Here is a 20012-nt window from a genome sequence, read left to right on the forward strand (position 1 = left end):
AGTACTGAGTTTGTCCTTTCATCTTCTTCTTCCTCCCTGCCTTTTTCCCATTATTTGGGGTCGGCTCTCCTAGATCCAAGTCTCCAGTTGGAACGATCCTGGGTCGTCTGATTTGTCAGGTCCAACTGTTTCATATTTTTATGAACTAAAACTAGCCATGTGAGTTTGTCCTTTTATATCCTGACAAATTCAGTATTCCTGAATACTGAAATTTCTTCTTTTTTGTAATCGCTAAATTAGTTGTATTGTTCATATTTCTATACAGTATTGATTGTATATTGAATAAGAATAAGAATAAGAATAAGAATAAGAATTCTTTATTGCCGTTGAACAAAATTAATCGCAATAGGCAGTGTCAATATGCAGTAAAGCTTTAGAATACAAACATACACATAAAAAGTCATATTCAAATATACTTAATAATAAATATAAGTCAGGAAACATTACAATACAATACTATCAAAATATTTAAAAATTCAATAAAATATTATAAAAAAGCAGGCTATTGTAATTATTATTATTTTTGTATGGTACTTGATAAACACCTGGAAAACCACACTGTTACTGATTATACACTAACATTTTAAATATTCGTCGACCGAATAGTAACCATTCTGTTTTAAAATCAAACTAACTGCATTTTTAAATCTATTAACAGGCAGGGTTTTAACATTACTGGCAACTTATTAAACAAAGCGAATTGTAAAAACATGTGACTTTTCAAACTCTTGGTCAGTCTTATTTTAGGGGTAACAATGTTTTCTTTATTCCTTGTATTATAGGTATGGTAATCACTGTGTCTGGGAAAGTTCTGTAATCTTTTTTTCACATGCATAACATTATATAGAATATATAAGATGGCAAGGTCAGAATACCATGTTTAATGAAGTGTGGCTTACATGATTCTCTCTGGGGAAGGTCTAGGATAGCCCTAATAGCTTTTTTTTGCCATATGAAGACTCTCTTGTGTGTTGTCGAGTTCCCCCACATTCTAACACCATAAGCCAAATGAGAGTGAAAAAGACCATAATATGTCATCATTACTGTATCAGAGCTTACAGAATTTTTCAGTCGCCTCAGAAGATATACTACTCTGGCTAAGCGTTTACATAGACCATCAACATGCTCCTCCCAATTGAGTTTAGCATCCAAGATTATACCCAAAAGTTTCACTGGTTTCAAAACTTCTTTGTCAAGACCTGCTGAGTGTCCCAATTGAAATATTATTTTCTCCGTTTTCTCTTCATTTATCTTAAGCTTATTGGTTGAATACCATGTTTTAGCTTGTACCAAAGATCCATCAAGCTTCTTATTGATATTTTCTATGCTCACATCTGACTGAATTAAGGTGGTGTCATCAGCATACATCACGGAAAGACCCGATACATTGAAGCTAAAATCGTTTACAAATACCAAAAAGAGAAACGGTCCAAGTACCGATCCTTGTGGAACACCAGCATATATATTCAAGAAATTGGAACATTTACCATCTATGATAACCCTTTGCTTCCTACCCTGAAGATAACTTCTTAGGAGACTTAGCTCCTTGCCTACAATACCATAATATTCAAGTTTTTTACATAATATCTCATGCGAAACCAAATCAAAGGCCTTGCTCAGGTCTATTAGACTGGATCCTACCATACATTTCTCCTCAAAGCATTGCAAGATTAGGTCCACAATTTTTTCAACCGCATCAATTGTGGAGTGATTAGGTCGGAAACCATACTGGTAGGGATACAATAAGCTGTTATTCATGAAATATTCATATAATTGTATAAGCAGGCAAAATTCTATAATTTTACTGGTAATAGGTATGAGAGAAATCGGTCTGTAGTTCGAAGGGTCATTATGATCTCCTTTCTTTAGAACAGGTGTGACCTTGGACAACTTCAGACAATCAGGGAAGCATCCCATGACAATAATCAGGTTTATAATAAACGTGAGGGGAAGCAGAATAACGTCAGTTATCTCTTTAATTAAATAATTAGAAATTCCATAGAAATCTTCACTACGGGAGTTACTCATTCTATTCACAATTGCTTTAACAGAAATCATATCCACTGTCTTCAATTTAAAGTTATATTTCGATTTAGGAGCTTTGATCAAAAATTCTAAAAATGATGCTTCACTTTGTTCCTGAACCTCATTTTGCATTGTATTCGATATATTAGAAAAATGCTCATTCAAAACGTCAGGAGGGATTGTAATTGGCTTCTTGAAGGTTTCAGTATAAGTTTCTTTTTTTACAATCGACCATGCAGCTTTACATTTATTGTTTGCTTTTTCGATAAATTTACTATTATTTATTATTTTGGCTTCTATCAACTTTTTTCGGTAAAGCTTTCTTACATTCTTATAAATTTTTCTATCATCTTCATTTAAAGTATTTTTAAATTTACTGTAGGATGTCAACAGTAAAATGTGTAATTTTCCAAGTTCAGGTGTGTACCAGTTTGTCACAGATTTTTTCTTGCTTCTACTTTCGAATGACAATCTAGGACAGCTGCTATTCAAACACTCCACTACAATACTTAAAAGAGCTTCAGCTGCCTCATTTACATTATTATTGGATTTGTAAACTTTTTTCCAACAAACATTCACAAGAGACTGTTTCAAATTATCCAACTTTTTCTCCGAAAATAACCTGATAGAAATTGTTTTTCCAGGGCTTTCATCAATTTCATTGCACTTATTTGGAGATGATAGCTTATTTTCTAGATTAAAAGATACACAAACACCCGCATGGTCCGATATCAAACCCTGTTCTAATTGAGAGACTTGAACGTATGCAGCAGAAACATTACTAATTACATTATCCAGACATGATTTGAACCTAGTTGGAGAAGAGTTTGCGCAATATAAATCGAATGATCTCAACAAATTCAAGAAATGTTGAGTACTAGGTTCTAGGGTTTTTATTATATCAACATTGAAATCGCCTGCCAGTATTAGGTATTTGAAGCCTTTAATCCTATTGGTAACAAATGTTAATAGCCGCTCTAAATTAGTGATAAACTCTTCAAAATTAGAGCTTGGAGTACGATAAAGATTGGCAGTATTTTGAAACGTTTTGAATTGAATTAGAGGTTTCATTAATTCCATTTACCTACTCCATGAAACTGTAAACTGTCCAATGCATCATTAGCATGTGTTTATCATTGAGTACCGTATTAAGAATTCCACCAGTCTTCATTTTCCAATTCTAGAACCCTCCACTTATATCTCACTGTGATTATTTGTATACAGTACTTTTCAATCTCATGATTAAAAGTCCTTCCTTTTCAAAGTAATTTTTTGTAGTATTTGTTTTTAAATATATTTTTAATCCAACAAGTACAAGATTACCTATTTGTTCTTGGAAATATTTCATTTTTGAAGTAAAATAAATATATTTAATTTAACTAGTACAAGATTAGCTATTTATTCTTGGAAATATTTCATTTTAGAAGTAAAATTCTGTTAATTTATTTTCCAAATACTTTTGAAGTATCATTTTAACGGTATTTGTTTTGAGATATATGTTTGTTTTTCAGGTGGGTGATGACGTTCGTCAAGACATGTTGGCCCTGCAAGTGATTGGAATTTTCAAAAATGTCTTCCAGCAAGTTGGCCTCGATCTGTACCTGTTCCCATATCGGGTAGTTGCCACCGCTCCAGGGGTGAGAATCCATAAAAATATTTATTGTACATTATTTTTCATTGTATCAGGAATACAGTAGTTGAACGAAAAAGCTGACGCTAGATCAGAACTCCTTCTATTCCTAAAAACCCAACATCTTTACTACGATTCAATTTACTATAGTAGACACATCAATCATCATCTATTCATTATCTAGCTATCATATCCTCTGTTAAGCCCGGCACACACATCGTTTAAAATAATCAATTATATTTTATTAAGCAATAATTTTTTTTCAATAATTTCATAATGAATTTTAATAATTTTAAGATGAAATATTTTGTTAATTAATAATTGATTCTACATCGTTAAAAGACTATCTGACAACAGAGCAAAGCGAAAAAGAGATAGCGCTATCTGCTTTGGTGAATGATAGACAAGGATAGCAATACTATTGCTAATCAAACACTGCCATTATAACGTCGACCTCACTATAGAACTACCGAATGTTGAAAATCAGATTAAACGGAACTTGACAATAATATGTTTGAAATAATCCGTTTAATCTGATAGAATTTATAAGGACGGCAAAATACCCTACGAACAAAAATCGATGTGTGCGTGGGGCTCTACACTCCAATCGCAATTTCTCGTCTCCAAATGAAATCGACATATTTACAATAATTATTGATATAAATTCATAAATACTTTCAAAATTCAGTAGTTCTATAGTGAGGTCCACGTTATAATGGCAGTGTTTGATTAGCAATAGTATTGCTATCCTTGTCTATCATTCAACAAAGCAGATAGCGCTACCTCTTTCTCGCTTTACGCTGTTGCCAGATCGTCTTTTAACAATGTAGAATTAATAATTCATTAACAAAATATTTAATATTAGTTATGAAAATTCATTATGAAATTATTGAAAAATATAAAATATAATTGATAATTTTAAACGAGAATGAACAGTTGATATTACATCAATAAACCAGTATCTGCTACCGTCTATAGAAGGCATTGACAAAAAAGAGGTTTGAAAACGTTTTTCTCCTATCTATCTCCACTGCCATTATAACGTGGACCTCACTATAGAGACATTTTGGTATCATTGGAAAACTAGTCTACAAACTAGATATCCCAATTTTCTGATAAAAAATAACATTTTCCTACAGTTACGTTGAAAAGTGGCCATTGCTGCACTGATTACAGAACGCAAAGAATCACTTTTCCGCTCTAGTGCGGGAAAAATTTTTCTGCACTCCAGATTTGCAACATGGCAATGCAAAATACTTAGTAGGTTATATGGAGCAACAGTGCAGCAAAATCAAAATGAAGTTGGTAACAGTGACTGCTGTGGCTGCTATAGTGAGCAGAGGTGCAACCAAGCACAACGCGCTAATTATTATTCATTATATATTATAACCAAGGACAACGAGGACTTTAGGATTTTAGGATTAAGGTTTTTATCAATAATAAAATTACACAGAAAAACATTTGATGGATTTCAGGCAATTTTACCCATAATTACCCACTTTTCATATTCAATGGTAACTGTAGGAAAAACTTAATGTGAAATACGTGCGAAAAGTTCCTCTGCTGCACTCAAGAAACCATTCCGCCCTCGCCTACGGCTCGGGCGTAAACGTTTCTTTCGGTGCAGCAAACTGTCACTTTGCGCACTAGTTGCACAAATAACTATTCTTCTCCCCTGAAAAAAATGGTTCAAGTCATAACTTCTTTGTATTCCAATGTTCCTACTAATTCCATGATACAGTAAGATTCACTTAGAATTCTATTTATCAAACATAATGTCTATAGCATGAAATTCTATACTAAGATTCACTTGAATTTATATCTATTATACATAACTTTTTGTGTGGTTGAGAAGTTGATATTGTGGTAATTATTCATATTAAATAAAAATACTAAGACATGCTCAAAAACCACAGATTTATTGATACTTAGAAAGACCGGTTTCTGTTGTTACACCATTGTCAAACTAAAACTAAATACAAGAGCAGCAGAATTTATACTATTAGGCGAGTACTGCTATTGGTCAAGGGCATGAACGCCTGCCATTGGCCCAGCTAGACAGTCTCCTCCCACTTAACGGTGTCACAAAATAGCGGCTTAAGCAACAGACTCGCCATGATAACATTTTTTTTTCATCATGATAAATTTTGTTATCATGGAGAGTCTGTTGCTTAAGCCGCTATTTTGTGACACCGCTAAGTGGGAGGAGACTGTCTAGCTGGGCCAATTGCAGGCGCTCATGCCCTTGACCAATACCAGTACTAGCCTACTAGTATCAATTCTGCTGCTCTGGTATTTAGTTTTAGTTTATCAGAGATTGACGATGGTGTAACAACCGAAACCGGTCTTTCTAAGTATCAATAACTCTGTGGTTTTTGACAATTTCTTAGTATTTTTATTTAATATTATACATAATGTCAATAACATTGATTATTCAACCAATGCTTCATTTTGAAGTGATTCTCAGTTAAGATGGGTTTGTTTTGAGGTTAATGCCTCCTGTAAATTTGTGTTTAGTTGTCAGTTAATAGTTTAAATGGAAATGGGAACTCCTGTAAATGGAATTTAGTTGGTCAGTTAATAGTTTTTGCTGACGACATAGCACGATGAGAATGAATCTTAGTTTTTTTAGCCCAGATAATATTGACGTATCGTTTATTTCTAATTTCAATTGCTCTTTTAGATAAACTAAGTGTTTGTTATGTTGCAGTGTGGCGTGATTGAGTGTGTGCCAGATGCAAAATCGCGAGATCAACTGGGCCGACAGACTGACATTGATATGTATCAGTATTTCCTAAAAACTTATGGAGATGAAACCACCAAGGAATTTCAGGTAAGTAATTTCAAGTTTTCGATAAACTGATTCTAACTTATCAGTTAGTTTAAAGCTAAATTTGTGTTGTAAATTTCATCTTTCTCATTTGGAACAATCATTTGATATATCCATCTTGAAAACTTAATTGAATAACATGTTTTAATCAATTCCATTCAAATTTATTTCCCACAAAAGTAAGAATCAACTCCGTTAACTTGTCTAACTGGCAGTTATTTGCTTCAAAATCACTTGCGGTAGTTTGGAAATAATAGAAATCATTGTGGTTACATTAATTTCCCCTAATCAACACCACCATGTACACACCTAGCGCTCATATGTGGGAATCATCCTCAGCGAAAAATGTATTCATAAATTTGAGTTGTATTATTTTATTTAAGATCAATTTTAATATACTGCATATGAAATCAATATATGAAACTCTTCAATGTTTGATTCCATTACGAGCTGCTTGTTGAATAATCACTTTTGAACAACTAATTACGACATAGCAGTCAGGTATTTATAAATGAGAGCTATTAGCTTCTACTCACATTTAAATTCCGCTACTCCCACAACCCACGCTGCTTACTAACCATATGTATTCCACAACGGAAGTGACAACCAGTGTTGATGAAGGGCCTAGTGTCCGAAAGCGCTACACTAATGTGAGTAGAAGCTAATAGCTTTTATTCATAAATACCTGACTGCTATGTCGTAATTAGTTGTTCAAAAGTGACAATATATGAAAATTGAACTGACATTTGAAATGTAAAATTTCTCACATTGACTATTTCCAATTTAAAACTTTGTAAAATTTCTCAATTTACCTATTTTCTCAATTTATTTAGAATGCCAGAAGAAATTTCGTCCGTTCAATGGCTGCCTACAGTGTTGTCGGATTTCTGCTCCAAATTAAAGACAGGCATAATGGTAACATTATGCTCGATGTTAATGGACACATCATACATATTGGTAAGTTATTTGTCATTACATTAACTAAAACTCACGTCTTATTGATATTTCTGCTATAGAAATATTATAATCTCACACACTATTAGATCAGGCTTTATAAACTTGACAGAAATCGTATGACTGGAACAGAAATGTTGGATTATCTAAACATCTAAGTACTGTTGTATGTGAAATTCGATACATTGCTAAAAATATTCTTCAATTATATATTCTGGACATACTTTCAAAAACAAATTAATAAAAACAATATGAAAATCTTGTAGTACCCTTTATTTTTTTAAAACTTTAAAATAATGGGTACTACAAGATTTTTAATAAAACAAAATAAATCTTATAGCACCCTTTATTTTTAAAAAACTTTAAAATAGTTGAACAACTAGTTTCGGTTTACACCATCTTCAGGTTATCTTCGGTGTAAACCGAAACTAGTTGTTCAACTATTTTAAAGTTTTTTAAAATAAAGGGTGCTATAAGATTTATTTTGTTTTATTAATTTAAAAGTAGCCCATGTCAATAAGTGTTTTACAAGATTTTAATATTGTTTTTATTAATTTGTTCAAAAGTAGCCCATGTGAGTGGAGTGTTCTTTTTCAAAAACAAGTTTATTTCCGTTGTTATCGAATATGGATTGTAATTTATAGTCGGTTCTGGGAGCCGAGAGCCGAGAAACATGAGTGTGTGAAAATAGATTATTATCTCCTTGAGCAGTAAGACCGATTCACATAAAACATGTGTGTGAGAGAGTGGATCAAGACCGATTCACAGAAGCCATTCGACAGCCTTGTAATAGACGACTCAATTATACAGAGTGTTTGAAAAAGAACTCCCTAGTTATGATGTGTTATAGAATCTGTAAAAAGTGATATACACTATTCTAGTTTGTGGTGATTGATTCAGCAACTGTCCAAGTTTTGTCCCCCATGCAGTTGGCAGACCTGCTTGACTTTAAGGCCCTTTGCACACTGGGCCACCATGGAAGCGCTTCCACGGAAGCGCCACCACGTGGTAGCATTGTCTCTTATCTTTCACTGCGCACTAGAACCACCAGCCACCAGCCGAGCTTCCAGGAATGTGGTGGCTCGAGCCGCCGATTTTGTGTCGCCACCAGACTGTCGCGCCACCACGTCATACCATTGAATATTAGAAATCATTGTGGTTACATTAATTTCCCCTAATCAACACCACCATGTACACACCTAGCGCTCATATGTGGGAATCATCCTCAGCGAAAAATGTATTCATAAATTTGAGTTGTATTATTTTATTTAAGATCAATTTTAATATACTGCATATGAAATCAATATATGAAACTCTTCAATGTTTGATTCCATTACGAGCTGCTTGTTGAATAATCACTTTTGAACAACTAATTACGACATAGCAGTCAGGTATTTATAAATGAGAGCTATTAGCTTCTACTCACATTTAAATTCCGCTACTCCCACAACCCACGCTGCTTACTAACCATATGTATTCCACAACGGAAGTGACAACCAGTGTTGATGAAGGGCCTAGTGTCCGAAAGCGCTACACTAATGTGAGTAGAAGCTAATAGCTTTTATTCATAAATACCTGACTGCTATGTCGTAATTAGTTGTTCAAAAGTGACAATATATGAAAATTGAACTGACATTTGAAATGTAAAATTTCTCACATTGACTATTTCCAATTTAAAACTTTGTAAAATTTCTCAATTTACCTATTTTCTCAATTTATTTAGAATGCCAGAAGAAATTTCGTCCGTTCAATGGCTGCCTACAGTGTTGTCGGATTTCTGCTCCAAATTAAAGACAGGCATAATGGTAACATTATGCTCGATGTTAATGGACACATCATACATATTGGTAAGTTATTTGTCATTACATTAACTAAAACTCACGTCTTATTGATATTTCTGCTATAGAAATATTATAATCTCACACACTATTAGATCAGGCTTTATAAACTTGACAGAAATCGTATGACTGGAACAGAAATGTTGGATTATCTAAACATCTAAGTACTGTTGTATGTGAAATTCGATACATTGCTAAAAATATTCTTCAATTATATATTCTGGACATACTTTCAAAAACAAATTAATAAAAACAATATGAAAATCTTGTAGTACCCTTTATTTTTTTAAAACTTTAAAATAATGGGTACTACAAGATTTTTAATAAAACAAAATAAATCTTATAGCACCCTTTATTTTTAAAAAACTTTAAAATAGTTGAACAACTAGTTTCGGTTTACACCATCTTCAGGTTATCTTCGGTGTAAACCGAAACCAGTTGTTCAACTATTTTAAAGTTTTTTAAAAATAAAGGGTGCTATAAGATTTATTTTGTTTTATTAATTTAAAAGTAGCCCATGTCAATAAGTGTTTTACAAGATTTTAATATTGTTTTTATTAATTTGTTCAAAAGTAGCCCATGTGAGTGGAGTGTTCTTTTTCAAAAACAAGTTTATTTCCGTTGTTATCGAATATGGGTTGTAATTTATAGTCGGTTCTGGGAGCCGAGAGCCGAGAAACATGAGTGTGTGAAAATAGATTATTATCTCCTTGAGCAGTAAGACCGATTCACATAAAACATGTGTGTGAGAGAGTGGATCAAGACCGATTCACAGAAGCCATTCGACAGCCTTGTAATAGACGACTCAATTATACAGAGTGTTTGAAAAAGAACTCCCTAGTTATGATGTGTTATAGAATCTGTAAAAAGTGATATACACTATTCTAGTTTGTGGTGATTGATTCAGCAACTGTCCAAGTTTTGTCCCCCATGCAGTTGGCAGACCTGCTTGACTTTAAGGCCCTTTGCACACTGGGCCACCATGGAAGCGCTTCCACGGAAGCGCCACCACGTGGTAGCATTGTCTCTTATCTTTCACTGCGCACTAGAACCACCAGCCACCAGCCGAGCTTCCAGGAATGTGGTGGCTCGAGCCGCCGATTTTGTGTCGCCACCAGACTGTCGCGCCACCACGTCATACCATTGAATATTATCTGTCATTGCATACTAGAGCCACCAGCTACCAGTCACCAGAAAATCATCTCCAGTTCAGTTTCAATTCAAATCAAGTTCAGTACAGTTGTCTGTTGAAGTCGTCGTAATGAATAGTGAACAATTTGATACAGAAAGGTTCATTCTTAAAGTTGAAAGCAGACCAGCTATATGGGACATGTCTTCAAAATTATATGCAGACTGGGATGTGAAGAAAAATTCTTGGAGGGAGCTGGTAAATCTTTTCATTGAAAAATATAACCTCACAGAAAATGAACAAAATAAATCTGATAGTTATATAATTAGTTATATAACCACTTTTCTTGAGCATTATTCATTATATTATTCAACATATGCCACTAGTCCTGGTTCTTCCATGTCCATTCTTCAACTGATCATGAGTTAACCTAGTGAACTGGAGTGATGAGTCAAGTGATGGCTGCGTGGTGGTGGCTGTAGTGTGCAATGCTATCAAATTTTGATGGTGGCGCTTCCATGGTGGCCCAGTGTGCAAAGGGCCTAAGACGACGCCAGGGAACAGTTCCTTCATTTGACACTCACTTTCCGGGAAGGTGAAAAGGGAGAGCTCGTCCAATTGCTTTGCCACCACGAAGCCCGGACTAAACCCCTCTGGACTTTTTCTTTTGGGGAAACATAAAAAATGTTGTGTACAGTGAAAAAATCCGAGACATAAACCATTTACGGGAAAGAATCGTCACGGCGGTTGGGACAGTTACACCTGATATGTTGATCAGGTGTTACAGCTGATATGGCGAGAACATATCAGTTGTTACACCTGATATGGCGAGAACTTGAATATCGTATCGACGTGTGCAGGGCAACAAATGGATCCCATGTTGAAGTGTACTGATGTTGAACAAAACTTGAAGGTTCTCTCTTTCATTGTATGCACTTGTTGGTGAAGTTTTCCATTAATAATGATGATAATAATAATAATAATATAATAATAATAATAATAATAATAATAATATCGGGTAGCCTGGCTGGCTCAGGTCTGGTGTCAGAGTTTTCAGGTCGCAACTGTACAAATGTATTTTCCATTAATTTACACATTAAATTTATACCTAAAACTAGGGAGTTCTTTTCAAACACTCTGTATTCAGAGTGAATTCAAGCATTGCGAAATGGTATTTGCAAAACCAGCAATTAACAATGGATAAGAGTCGTCACTTTTAGGGTGTGGTCACATTGAATGCGTATATGTGCAAGTGCATTGCTCATATATAAGACGAAAAACAAAATCTGGAAAGTGCCATTGAAACACGTTGTGACTTGCATGTAGCTGCTCACACTGAACGCAACCAGCAAGTGCACGCGTTCAGTGTGAGTGTTCCTATTGCTCTTTACACATTTTGTTTCCCACTTGCACATACAGTATATACATCCAATGTGATCACAGCCTTATACACTTACAAGCGCAAACGTTACCGTATGTTATTGTTGTATCTCTTTTCAATGAATCTATTATAATTATAAAGCACTAAAATAATGTATGAATGAAGTTTTATTCTCAATAAGCTTAATACAAGATAATGTAAAATATATGCATATCAAAAACAAATAAACAAGTTTATAATATACAGAACTGCATAGTAACGAATCACAAACTTATCTAAGCTCTACTTAAGGTTAATTAATAATAATAAATAAATAAATGCTTTATTCAACCAATAAAAATAAATAAATTACATTACAAACACATTCAAGAACACAAACGCATTTCACAATCATTAAACATTCAATAATAAAATAATAAATAAACAGAACCCTATGTGTAGATGAAATAAATAAAATAATACAATATTTATAAAATAAAATAGGATATAATAATGAATTATGATAACAATGAAAGGTAAGTGTCCTTGAAGAAATATTAATGGTTCATCCCTCTTTAAGCATAATACTTGTGCTTATTATTTAAATAATAAACCTTATTCCGGACCACTTCCTCATAGACTCTAAGAATAGTATGAAAACTAAACTAGAAATAAAAACCTGGATGTACAGTAATTGTTTCTTTCATATCGACGTATGAGTCTCGATATTTCTGCTCTAACTACTGTTTGCAAGGCCTTTTCTTTTAATTATTATTATCAAACGAAAATCCAAATTAAATGATGAACTTCCATCTAGCTGTTTACCCTGTTGTCAATATTTGCAGTAGCAGAAGTCTTCGGGGTGAATTACAGCATTTAATTTGAATTTTCGTTTACTAATAATAATTAATTTATTAGCATTTGAATAATTGCAATATCTCAGTAATTTCCATCTGTAGACCTTATCTTTTAGATAAATTTGTTCAAAGTGGACTCGCTCATTTTTTCTCTCTTCTTTTTCCTGTCTTCTCCTCCATTTCTTCCCTTTTCCAATCCTCTTCACCCTTAATTCCTTACTTTTATACCCTCTTCCTGCCTATTACATGTGAAACCATAGTTGTCTAGGTATTTTTACACCTTTTTTTCTTTTCAACACACCCCATCATGAAGCTTCAATTCAATCAATCAATAATTTTATCCAATTCAACACGAAATACCTAAAGGATATCAAAATACAAAAAAATACAATCATAAATACGTTTCTAATAAAATACAAAAACAGGCTTCATGATTGGGTGTGCTGAAAAAAGGAGTAAAAATACCTAGCCAACGTATTTTTGATTGTATTTTTTTGTATTTTGATATCCTTTAGGAATTTCGTGTTCGATTGCATAGAATTATTGATTCATTGAATTAAACACAGTTTTCAAGTCATGTAGTTAGACATTCAATATTATTAAATATTATTATTATTATTATTCAATTGATTTTACCAGATTTCGAATTTATATTTGTAACTCGTCAGTGACTTTGTTTCTACATTTATTTAATGCACAAAAAAGCACTGACCGGGAGAGAAAAACGAATGGCATTCCTTTAATTAAATTTCAAATTGTTTTATAAACTTATCTTGTTGTATTTTAGTTAGTTATGACTCATCTAAGTACTTTCAATTTAAATTTATTGAAATCAATTTCTCTTCAATTTCAATATGTTGAATTCAATTCCTATTTCAATTTGTTAACTGTTTTTCCAATCTCATCTTGTTTTATTTCAGTTAGTTGATCAAGGTATTGTTGTTGACAGATTTCGGATTCATGTTTGAGAGCTCGCCGGGTGGAAACCTGGGCTTTGAGCCGGACATAAAGCTGACCGACGAGATGGTGATGGTAATGGGCGGCAAGATAGAAGCGGCGCCATTCCGTTGGTTCACCGAGCTCTGTGTTCAGGCTTATCTCGCTGTCAGGTATTGCAAACATACATTTCCCTCTTTATTCACTCTCATCTCAACAATTACGATTTTCCCTCCTATCATCCTAACTTAATAGTCAATAGTCAAAATTCTTTATTACATATTCTTCAAGAATAGCAATTGTTGTCAAGAATAAAAATTTGTATTTTCTATACCTTTCAGAGAAATATACTGATTAGAGAAAGGACCTAGAGAGAGATTGATTGATTGATTGATTATATGCCTTTATTAGGGCGGAATTAGGACTCCTGGTCCTCTCTGCCACACAACCCTTTACAAAAGAAGACAAATTTACATAAGAACAGAAAAAAATAGATTACATATTATGTAATAAGATTACATAAGATTAATATATAAGTAAATAAAACTATTAATCAAAATACAATAACATATAATAAAAGAGAATTTTAAACTTTATTTATTTATACAATTGGAAACAATATTTCAAATTCCACTAGATAAATCTATAGGAAAACCTATCAGAAATGAAGATCTAATCAAGTTGCCATTCACTCACACATGCACACAAAACAACCCTAAAAATAAAGATTTTACAAAGTATAATAATTATCAAAACAATATATTAAGATGAAATATTTTTGTATCTGTAGTTGCATAAAAGGTGGAAATGAGTTAAATTCATGTAGATTGATACAATGTAAATAGACAATAAAAATAAAGCTGAACCCGACCCAAGCCTAATCTGCGCCACCAGATCCCAGCCAATTCAATACTGCCGCGCCAAACAGAGCTCGATCGCCAATACTCTTCACAGTTGGAGGCAACAGATTCCAGATCCGACAAGCTGATACATGGAATGATTTATTATACATAGATGTTCTATGATTTGGAATAACCAATAGTTGGGAGCCCTGCCTGGTACCTCTCACACTACGATCTCCAATAAAAACAAATTTATGTGCCAAATAACCTGGGGTTTTTACATGCAAAAGGTCATGAAGCAGCATCAGAATGTGATACTCCCTCATTTTCTTGAGTTTTGGCACATGTAGTTGCTGGAAAAATGGGGTGATATGATCATCTCTTCTTAGATTGAAGATGAACCGGATGCAATAGTTCTGAGCCCTCTGCAGTCGCTCAGACAAGGCCACAGTCATGTCATTGATCACAATGTCACCGTAAGAGAAGTATGGGAAAATTAATGACTTAACCAGCATCACTTTCACATGAAGTGGAATGAAGTCACTAATTTTCTTAAGCGAGTGGATACCTGCAAATACCTTATTACAGGTGGTGTTGATTTGTTTCGTCCAGTCGAGTGTTTTGTCTATTGTCAGTCCCAGATTTGTAACAAAGTCACTGTAATTCAAATTTATGTCGTTTATTTTGATGTATGGTCCATTATCAAAGTTGAAACCTCGGCGAGTCATGAGTTTAGTGTAGCCAATAATTATTGCCTTGGATTTCGTTTCATTAATTCTAAGTCCATGTTTCAAAGTCCAGTCCGTAAGAGTCTCAAGTTCACTATTCATATTGTCAACTGTAGCAGTAAAGTCGTTCAAGTCAAAGTGGATGTACAATTGCAGGTCATCGGCATATAGGTGCTGTTTGGAGAATCTGAAGATATTGGTTACATCATTTATATATATACTGAACAAAAGAGGCCCAAGTACAGACCCCTGGGGAACGCCCCTCCCTAAAATGTGATAGCCAGATGAGAACCCATTGTACTTAACAGATTGGCACCTGTTACTCAGGTAGGAACCGAACCAATCCACTACATGAGTGGAGAACCCCAAATTCCTCAGTTTTTTCAACAGGAGAGGGTGGTAGACGCAATCGAAAGCTTTACTGAAATCTATCAGCACTAGCAGAGTAGCCAGTCTTCCATCCATCGCTCTACGAATATCCTCAGTCACACAAAGCAATGCAGTGGTGGTACTGTGGCCTTTCTTAAAACCAGATTGAAAATCACTTAGAGAATTGTTCATTGTAAGATAATTATTAACCTGCTGATGCACTACCCTCTCTAAACCCTTAGAAAGGGGTGAGAGAATATGTATGGGCCTGAAGTCAGACGGTGAAACGGGATTTGGTATTTTATTGAGGGGTAAGACGGCTGAGTATTTCCAGTAGGTTGGAAAAATGGAAGATAGAAGTGAAAAGTTATACAAATGTGTTATATAAGGAAGAGTGACAGGAAGAGTATCTCTTATGAACTTTATAGGAAGAGAGTCCTCACCAACTGCATTGCTTCTGATCCTGTTTAGGCAGTGGAAAACTTGAAGTTCCGAAACTTCAGAAAATTCGAACTCATTTTCTAGAGCGTTTACTCGGAGAGTGTCTGCATATGCACGGGCACCCTCATCACTGACTGGGACATTGCAGAAAAAAGAGTTGAGCTCTTCAAGGCTATGAGTAATGTTAGGCAGTTTCTTCTCTTTACCCAACCCCATACTTTTCACGGTTCTCCAGACACTTGCAGAGGAACGATTGTCTGTCAGTAGGGCTCGAAAGTAATGGGATTTTGAATTTCGTATCCTCAGCTTACAACGATTCCTAAGCCTTTTGTACTCTGCAAACATCATTGGACACCCACATCTCTTAGCCAAGCAAATCACGGAATTCATCAATGTGACACTGCAGTGACTGCGCATTCACATGACATATTTTTAAAAAAATCTTGTGAGGCGAAAAAGCTTGTTCAATCAAGCCCTTTGTGCTTGGCGCGGCTGCACTATCATCTGGAGCTACACTCATGAGAATGATGACAAGACCAAGAGCCAGGGCACATGAAGGCAAGAGTCGAGCTAATCAATACATAGTTGATGTAATAAACAAAGGATTTAAACCACTCATACACACACGCACACACATATACACACGTTATTATAAAATTACCAGAGAAAAGTAAATCGCCAATCATAATGACAGAAGGTTCGAGCAGAAACTGAACTGTACTTTATATCTAGATTATAAAAGCTGGATACAAGAGCTTGTCAACCATTACTAGCTTCAAAGCAGAAGATTCTTGACAAACTAAAGAATAAGAATGTGCTAGTCAAGAACCCAACATGAGGAGCAATTATAATTTATGATAATAACGAAACAGTGGATAATATTTAGAGTAATTAACTGAAGTAATGTAAAATAGAGGTTACAATAGTTTGCTATTATGATGAAGCAAAAGAACGAATAACGACCATAGTTGCACATTAAAATGAGAGACAATGATTGTATTGAAATAAGCTCTATGGAGTTCCACTGACATAAATTTAAGGAACAAAAATCGAATTATTATAAGGAGAAGAAATAAAATAGGTACAGTGAAGAAGAGAGAAGATGCAACTGCATTAACTGATCATTAGATTATTAGATCAATAGATAAGTGATAAAAATAATAATAATAAGAATATTTATGTATAAATATAATACAAATAATCCCACTTCAAACAATGATTCAATTTAAGAAGTAATACAAACAATATACACATAAATAATATATCCTTTGAGAAGCTGGCATGAGGCTTAGCCTCAAATCAAACTTGAAATAATTGTCTACTGATAATCAAGTACAGCACAAAAGTTGAGAAAGTCAATCATCAATAAATATGGAGATCAATAGAAAATTAAAAAAAAAATTATAATAATAATAAAATAACAGTACTTGAGACCGAAAGTATGAGAGAAGAAATCAAATAAATGCTGTGTATAGTGTTTATGAATAAATGGAACAAATGAAAATAAAAAAGAAGTTAATTCATGTTTACATAATTTCTAATTGTATTGAATTAAATTTCTAGGCTTCTAATTGAAAACTGAAAGCGTAAATACATACCTCAGACCTGGTTGGTTGCACTGTGCTTTTTACCCTCAGTGTCATTCCAATAAATAATTCCATCAGAAGACCACACATTTTTATACCCAACTCTTTCACATAATGAATTATAGACCTGTATTCTACGTTGTGTTAAGTCTTCCCTTATAACAACGCCAGTACCTTTCAGCTTTTTCTTTTGAGAAAAAACTGCATTCCGTTGGCGATAGCTGACGAATTTCACAATGATGGCGCGGGGTCGTGGTGGCGGGATGGTGGATGCCGCAGCGGTCAGCCGACGCCCCACGCGATGCGAGCGATCGATGTCTTGCAGCTCGATGTTAACACCCAGCTTGTCCTTGCAAATATCGATCACTAGTTCATCAGTGTTTTCCTTATTTGATTCTGGCACTCCGAATATGCGAATGCAGTTTCTTCTCTGATACTGCTCTAAATCGTCAATGCTACTAGATGATTGCTTGATTTTCTCGTCTCTGAGCTTGAGCTGCTCTTTCAACGAAGATACTTCTTTTTGAAGATCCACTATTTGAAGAATAGCAGAATTCAGAGATGCTGTCAACCTCTCGATGACCAGGGTGGAAACGTCTCTAACTAATCTGTCATATACATTGCTGTTATTCAGAATTTTATTTACGAAATTGTTCTCAATACCTGAGATAACAGCCGGTGATAAAGGGCGAGCCGGCTCAGAGGCAGAGCCTGGCTTCGAAGCAGTAGCTGTCGTCTGCTGCGGCACCTTATCTTTCACGGCTGATGAGGACGACTGCGACGATGACGATGACTGCTTATCTGCTGTTTTGCCCGACTGAGAACGAGTCACAGCAGTAAGTTTCGGTGAACTCATGATTAATATTCGTTTACACACTATTTGCAGCCACAACACGGAAGATACAGAAATTGTATACTGACAACTATATAGAGCAAAGAAAACTGCGCACGATGACACGAATTTGAATTCGAAAATCCAACTTTGAACTAACGAAAAGCGTTAAAAACGAGGAGCTCGAACCTGACACAGCTTCTACTCAGAATCTATCATTATCTCTCGATAATGAGTAGTGAGTAATGAGTCATTATCTCTCTCTAAGAGAGAGTAGGGTTGTGTTTGTTCGTGTGTTCGTTTGTTCGCATCAAAACATGTCAACTTGTGGATTGCATACCGGAAAAACGGGAATGATTTAGATCTCCAAATTTTGAACATAGATTCTAAAAATATCAATCTCGTGCACCTGGAAGCCCAAATTTCAATTCTCCTTCTAGATTTTTCAGAATTAATGCTCAAATTCATCTATGTTACTGTAGGCTACATGAAGTTCCATAGCCCAAAGTGTGTTTTTTTATGAGCAGGTTATAATGGTGTTATAAGACTACCATTTACGAACGTCTATGTAGCGCAGCGGTAAAACGCTTGCTTACGGAGCGATAGTTCCTCGGTTCGAATCCCCGATGCTTCTCATTTTTTTTGTTCTTAATTTTTTCCCTCGAAACGTATTATTATCAATTATTTTTTGAAGGAATTTGTTTTCATTACTATTGAACTTGGATTTTATCAAATAATTATTTTTAATGTAAAATTTTGCCACCAGTACAAATGAATTGGACATAGTCTTCATGCTGTAGGCCTATAATTGAATTTCATAAGAAAAACATGAATAGATCACAATAAAATGAGTAATAATTTATATTATTCAGTTATAATGTACAGATATACGCGCCACGAACACGCTCCAATCATGAACGGTACGATAGACGTTACGCGAGAGGTTCGCAATATGTTCGCGCGCTTGTCTTATTGTCGACTTCAATACGCTACAACAATAAACGAACCTCATAAATAAGGAGTGTAGTTTCAAAACGTCCTATGTCCATTTTTTCAGATTGGAGATTAATAAATGCCTTTGCTATCTTTGTAAGCTTTCGAATGGAATACATGACGTGTTTCCAGAACAAAATGTCTTCTGAATAATATAAAATCTCACTTCAAAATATATGTTTGGAATCAAACTGTCTCTTGTCCAGTTCAAGATGGCAACCTCACTATACTCAAAGATTGTCATTAGTTTCTGTTTCAAAATGTTTTAAACCATATTTTCAATAACATGTTGACTGGGCAGTTCTGTTTCAAAATGTACCTTGTCTATTCTTTTCATTTTCAAAATGTCCTATGTCCAAATTTTGGTTTCGAAATGTCCCATGTCCAAACTTATTTGCTCGATTAAAAATAAACTATTGATTCAAATATGATGTTATTCTGCACGAATGATAATACAAGTTCAATGAATAATACAAAAATAATTTTGAAGTGTCAAAGTTGTTCCATAATGAAACGTTTTTATTGATTTTCCACAAATTAGGAAAGATGGACCAAGGCAATTTTGAAAATAAACTCCTCAAATGTGAAATGTTCAACCCAGCTGATCGGGTGACAAAACTAAACTTAGTAGTTCTGTGAACAGTAGACCTCACGCAGTATTC

At 34.5% G+C, this 20012-nt stretch overlaps 1 protein-coding gene across 1 annotated transcript in view; it reads left to right on the forward strand.

Moving 5' to 3' along the window:
* The window catches only part of LOC111045145 (phosphatidylinositol 4-kinase alpha), a 113467-nt gene that overhangs the window by 91439 nt on the left and 2016 nt on the right, over positions 1–20012 (forward strand). The window contains 4 exon segments of the mRNA XM_039438436.1: positions 3537–3662; positions 6366–6488; positions 7319–7442; positions 13573–13732. Of these exon segments, the coding sequence (XP_039294370.1) occupies positions 3537–3662; positions 6366–6488; positions 7319–7442; positions 13573–13732 (533 nt within the window).

This window comes from Nilaparvata lugens, chromosome 11 (genome assembly GCF_014356525.2).
Source record: "Nilaparvata lugens isolate BPH chromosome 11, ASM1435652v1, whole genome shotgun sequence".
Lineage (NCBI taxonomy): Eukaryota > Metazoa > Arthropoda > Insecta > Hemiptera > Delphacidae > Nilaparvata > Nilaparvata lugens.